This window comes from Sprattus sprattus (assembly GCF_963457725.1).
Source record: "Sprattus sprattus genome assembly, contig: scaffold_34, whole genome shotgun sequence".
Lineage (NCBI taxonomy): Eukaryota > Metazoa > Chordata > Actinopteri > Clupeiformes > Clupeidae > Sprattus > Sprattus sprattus.
Genome location: NW_027667030.1, coordinates 33,661 through 39,947, shown reverse-complemented (window position 1 = coordinate 39,947; position 6,287 = coordinate 33,661). Strand labels below are relative to the sequence as shown.

Below are 6,287 nucleotides of genomic sequence, written 5' to 3'. Positions count from 1 at the left end.
GTTATTTATATTTTATTTTCAAGTGTTTATTGTACACCTACAATAACCTGAGAGAGACAAGGAAACCACCCTACAGCACAAGGGAGAAACATAGCCTCATATTCAGTAGTTGCACAGTTTATTCCCATCGTTTGGTTTCCTATGATAGTATTATACACATGCAATAAACTGAGATGCCAAAAAACTAATAAATGTGGGAGCTCAAAGAGAATGATCAATCATCAGCCTTACTTTACAATAAAACTCTTCTAGGGTCAAGGTTCGTGTGGGAAGTCTGACAAAGGGGAAACCTGCCAATGTGACGCTCTGGAAGGGACTTGGACTGTATAAATAAGAAAGTAAGAGGGAGGACAGGTGTCAGAGATTGGCTGCCTGCCGGTGTCCCTGTGTCATTGTTTACATTACCGCGAGCCGAGCAGGAGAGAGCCAGACAGCTGAGGCAGAGGGGAGAGATCTGTGTGGTGTGAAAGTGTTCTGAATCAAGTTTAAGGGTTAAAACCATGCAGGCGGTATTCTGGATTACAGTGGGGGCGATGTGCCTGGCTACAGGCTTCAGCATGCCACGGAAACCCCAGCGTTGCCGTAAGTGTTAAAATGGAGAGTGTTAGGCAGTGAGCGAGAGTCTGTGTGAGGAAGTGTGTGAGAGAGAGGAGTGAGAATATGTGTGTGTGTGTGAGAGAGTTAGATGAGTGAGAATGAGTGTGTGTGTGTGTGTGTGTGTGTGTGAGAGAGAGAGGGTGTGTGTGTGAGGAAGTGTGTGAGTGAGAGGTGTGTGTATGTGTGTGTGTTTGTGTGTGTGTGTGTGTGTGTGTGTGAGATATAAAGAGTTAGAGGAGTGAAAATTAGTGTGTGTGTGTGAGAGAGAGAGATAGTGTGTGTGCGTGTGTATGCATGTACATTTGTGCATGAGTCTTTCTGTGGTGTGCATTTCAATTTTTGAGACTCACTATTCCAGTTCATAAATTCTACAATCTAACTGAAATACTTTTATTCCTGTTGTTGTGAAGAGGCTCCACCTCTCTACACTGGAAGGTTAACTATGGTAAGCTTCACAATCTTCACATAATACCAAACCGTAAAACCCCATTTCATTATCTGTGTTTGATTATATAGATACTTCTTTGGGTGTAAGATCTGTGTTTTATTTGGATTTAAAAAAAGAAGAACTGATTGAAATAAATATGAACCCCTTTCCCTAAAGGTATTCAATGTACATCAATGTAGTTGCAAAGTTATGACCATAAACAATAGAAAGTGATTTGCCGTCATTTCCCTTCCGCCCAACCCCATCCTCTACAGGGAACCCAGAATGAACAGCTGTGGGATGTTGCGAAGTATTATTATGATGCCTTAAACCAGCGCCTCTACGTGGAAGAAGTAGGAACTTTTAACAATGCAAGCTTCACCTACAACGCTCTGAGGCTCTATCAAGAGGTACATAAACCCATCTACACAAGCAAACACTCAAACAAATGCAAACTGCACACCGCACCACTCACAAACACAAAAGTGCACACACACACACACACACATACACACACACACACACACATACACAGACACACACACACACACACACACACACACACAAACAATCTCATATACACCCCCACCTCACACACACACACACTCTATTTTGCAAACCATCTCCCTTCTGTAACCCACATTGAAAAGCGATCTTATATAAATCCACATTATCTTTTGCGCTTCACATTGTAAAGGGCCTCATGTACGAGATCTACCACCACAACAAAACCTGTTTGAAGAAGGCCCTGCAGTCTGACTTCCAGCCCATGGAGGTTCCTAAGGGGGCCGTCTTTGTGAAGCAAGTGGTTCTGGGAACCTCCTCCAGCCCTGGACAAGGCCTCCTGGTCAACAGCTGGTTGGGAGACATGCCTGACAGGCAAGGTGAGACAAGATCTGGCCCTGCCTGCTGTTGATCCTTTCGTTGTGCCTTTGACCTTTCATTGACCTTTGACCTTGTGTTAATCTACATATGACTAATAGAACTGAACTGAGGTGATCAGGCAGATTAAGACCTGTATCAAATCTTGACTTTTACTTTGTCTTAAGGCCGAATTATGCTCTGTTTTAGACGTAACGCGTAAGCACGTAAGATACATAACCCCCCCTTGCGGGGTAAAATATCCCCCCTTACGTGCTTAAGTGCGTCGCCCAAAATTCCTGACTATGCGACTAAAACACTACGGCCCTACACAGCTCGCAAAGGCTGTGATTGGCCGGCTACCACAACCTTTCACAGAGTCTCACGTTTCCGGGTTAATAGCATACTACAGCCTTTTTTAGACCCAGGCATTTTTTAAAATCATGAATACCCTGCAGACCGTCTCACAAGCCTTTTCTTATGGATTAGGAATAAACATAACAGAAGAGGTCCAAAGACATGAACTCCTTTACAAATCCTCTTTAAACACTTATAGAATGCTTAAATTACCGCGAATTTATGGAGAGAATATCCCATTCTCACCCGCGATTGTTTGGAGAGAATGTGGTCATTCACGAACAAATAGCCTAGGTACTTTCATATTCATTTTCCGCCACTTGTGAGTCATGGTGATATCTTTCATTGAGTTCATATTGACGTGAATCATCAATTGCACCAGCGAGATTGATAGAATGAGCCGGTCTGCTCATATACAAAAGTTAACAGTAACCTGCCGTTACCTTGGAGAATATCCCATTCTCACCCGCGATTGTTAGGAGAAAATGTGCTAATTCACGAACAAATACTTTCATATTCATTTTCCACCACTTGTGAGTCATGGTGGTATCATTCAGTGAGTTCATATTGACGTGAATCAATCAATTGCACCCGCGATTTTGATAGAATGAGCCCGGTCTGCTCATATACAAAAGTTAACATTAACGTGGGCTTAACTGATGGCCAGTACCATTGTAGTTACAAGCATTGACAACATGATGAGATTCCCTCACCGTTTACCACCTCATCTTAAATAATGTAACTCATAAACACATCGTTTTAAAGCCTGTCGCAGTCATTAAAAGATGTCAATAAACGAACTTTTGCGTCATGTCTTTTTCGCCACTGGTACTGAATTGCCAACATTTGTATTTTGTGTAACACATGTATTCATAACATCAAGCCTTTCGCCCACTACACTTTCATGCTCCGGTAAGTTTTTTTCCTTTGTCCTGCTGCAATAAATAGGCTTACTTAACTCAAAATAAATCTACAGTTCTGGCGTCAATTTGCTTTGCAACACGCAACACAAGCCTTGCAACACGCTCTGCGTCTAAAACGAACCTTAAATCAAAACTTGTCTAAAACAAGTTCCTTGTGTAAATTACGTGCTTAGGCGTTACGTCTAAAACAGAGCATAATTCGGCCTTTAGGACTTAAATAACCTGTTTAGAGCGGCACTGACATTATTGGTTTCCATGTGATATTGAAAACAGTATTCTAGTGAAGGAGTGGCAAGGCTGCATGTTTAAGCTCTCTGCCTGAGCCTGTGCACCTGTGAACAAGAATGTTGCAGCACAGCACAATCTCAAAGATGTCACTTGTTCACTATGAGAAAATCATCAGTCAATGCATTACATAGTAAACTATGAATACCACACAACATACAAATATGAATTTGTTCACAGAATCTGAGAGTGTTACGTTTTTTTTGTGTGTTGAGAAATTACTGAAATAATCTTGAAACATGGCACCAAAATCGCTTAAAAAGCCCTGACTGCAATGGCATTTGATTCTTACCCTACATTTTCATATTGGTGCACATTGGTTACTTTATTGAGTATTTCTCTACAGAACTTGATGCCCCGTTCAGATTGTCTACACAGATGCTGTATCAAGTCTGGTTACACATAGATTTGTAGTGTAGATGTGTGTCCTGCACGATAATCCAAATCAGACATGCTAATTATTTAGCAAATATTTAGATTTAGTACCTGACACTTCTGTCCTTTTCAGAGTGGCATGACACCTGACACATATCTGATCTGTGCCACTTATAAGACAAAAACTCAAATTGAAATGGCCCACATTAACCATGCAGTGTAACACGACCTCTGTGTTTTAAATACCATGCAGTGTAAACACAACCTCTGTGTTTTAAATATAGTGACTGTCTTTCTGTACCAAACCAATACTGTAGTAAGGCTACGGCATAAATGAAAGTAAGAAAAAAGGAACACATTTTCAAATAAAAAACATTATTTCCTCAAGCGACACTGAAGAGAGGCTCCCTTTTCCCTTTGTTTCTAATTTTCTCTCTTTTCTCTCTAGACAACATGGTGTCCTTGACTGAGTTTGGTTGCCTGCCCGTCTCTGCTTTTTTCAAGTACAAGAACATGGGATGGGTCAGTTTGAGGTCAGTGAAAATCAGAGGTTGTTTTCTACATTTGTTAAAGGTGCAGTCCACAATTCTAATCCAATCTAATCTACATCCAACACACGGTCCTTTAACTTTTTGCGTGTGCACTCATGCAATCTCTGGTGTTCATACACAGTCCTAGGAAACAAACAAAACCAAAGGCCCATACACAATTCTATCCAATCAACATGTTGTTTCCTGATCAAGACGGGGCTCAAATATCAAAAACCTTTTGCCAGAATCGCAGACAGCATCTTCAGCACACTGACCATGTGTCTAGCTGTGTAACAGAGGTCCCCATTTCACCCCAAAGTGAGCCTTCTACAGCATCTCAAATGTCTTTATACACTAATCCTTCATTTGTCTGCCTTTTCTTTTCCACAGCTACTACGACAACGTCCTTGGTGTGGAGGACCCCAATGTGTTCATTCCACCACCATTTTGCTTGGACGCCAAGATGGAGGCTACTGAAGATGGAAAAGTGACTGACTTTTTCTCCCTCTTCCACTGAGCTTGGTGTGGATTATCTTTTCATGTACTTGATCAACTTCTCATTCTGATCATATATCTGATTGTAGCAGAGGTGAGATGCAATAACTGAGACATGCCTTTTAAAGTTAAGAATGAGACCGTTTATCACAGCATGCAAATATACTTCTTAAACCAAGCTGTGGAAACAAGAAACATCTTGAACTATGACATTATTGACCTGAATCATTTGCTTTTCGTAGAGGTGTAGCCTAATTTGATTTTGCTCTGCTCACCTAGCTTGAGAAGGTGTTTCAAGTGGGCCATCTCTTATTGCTGCAAAGAATATCTGGTCAGTTCCACTATAAAACCCCAGATACCTCTCCTGGGGAAACTCATGTGATGTTGTACTGATGCACTCTGTAGCTTGACATCTCTTCAAAAGTGTGATTTTTACATTGCTATTTCCTGTATGTTTTTTATATAAAAAAAAAATTACACATGGCTCTGTCAGTCACTCCACAAGTGGTGTATGAGCTATAATAATAATAATAATAATAATAATGATAAACTTTATTTGTAAAGCACCTTTCATGCAAAACAATGCAGCTCAAGGTGCTTAACAGCAAAGAGATAGAGTCCAAAGCATACCACCTGTCCTAGCTGAGGGGATGTATGAGGCTCAGGAAGAAAAGACACACGTGTCTTTTACGCAATCCAGACAACAGGGCTTATGTAGTTGACACTGATGTAGGCAGTTGATGTGTGTGATATTGGGCCTCATTTATAAAACGTACTTACGCACAGAATTGATCTTAGACTGTGCGTGCGATCAAATCCACGTCTAAGTACAGATTTATAAAAACCGTCTTAGACGTAGAAAAGGACGTATCTCTACGTCTGGTTTTAGTTCGTGTAAGTACATTTCCTTGTGGCAATACTGGAGTACTGCAGGAATTTAGAACTCAAAGCGCCGACACGCAGTTTCATTATCATCATCGTGCACCACCGTCACCATTAGGGCTAATGTTTCGCTCAATAAAATCAATTCAACTATTAGAACAATTCACACATGAATGAGATTCACGTCTAATAGGTATTCCGTTTTTATTTCACAAGTGTAAAACATTTCGCTCAATCTATAGCCTATAGAAAGTCTAATAGTGGCTTAGTTTTCATTAGGAGATATAGCTGCATTGGCGTTGTTAGAGGATATTGCCAACTGCGCAATAAGGAGAGAACGGGTTTTTTCGTGATCGCGCACACTTTTTGACACAGGATGATGTATGGCTGATAAGCAGGTAGGCCTACAGCTTGTCGAGAGCGTTGTGCCCAAATAGCCTCTACAGAGGCGCACCAGATGCAACCAGGCCATACACGTTCAGGTTTTGTCTGTTCTTGGATTCCTGGCTACAGGAACGTTCCGATGAGAAATTGGAATTCATTTAGCAGAATTTT

General features: G+C 41.1%; 1 protein-coding gene across 1 annotated transcript; it reads left to right on the top strand.

The window, feature by feature from the left end:
• Nucleotides 1-500: 500 nt before the first annotated feature.
• Nucleotides 501-4,872, top strand: LOC308382503 (ependymin-like; the record flags this gene model as incomplete). Its single annotated transcript, XM_080860910.1, has 6 exons — nucleotides 501-582; nucleotides 1,008-1,042; nucleotides 1,300-1,434; nucleotides 1,722-1,908; nucleotides 4,274-4,358; nucleotides 4,746-4,872. The coding sequence occupies 6 exons, from the start codon at nucleotides 501-503 to the stop codon at nucleotides 4,870-4,872; spliced, it is 651 nt and encodes a 216-aa protein (XP_080717036.1).
• Nucleotides 4,873-6,287: the final 1,415 nt, after the last annotated feature.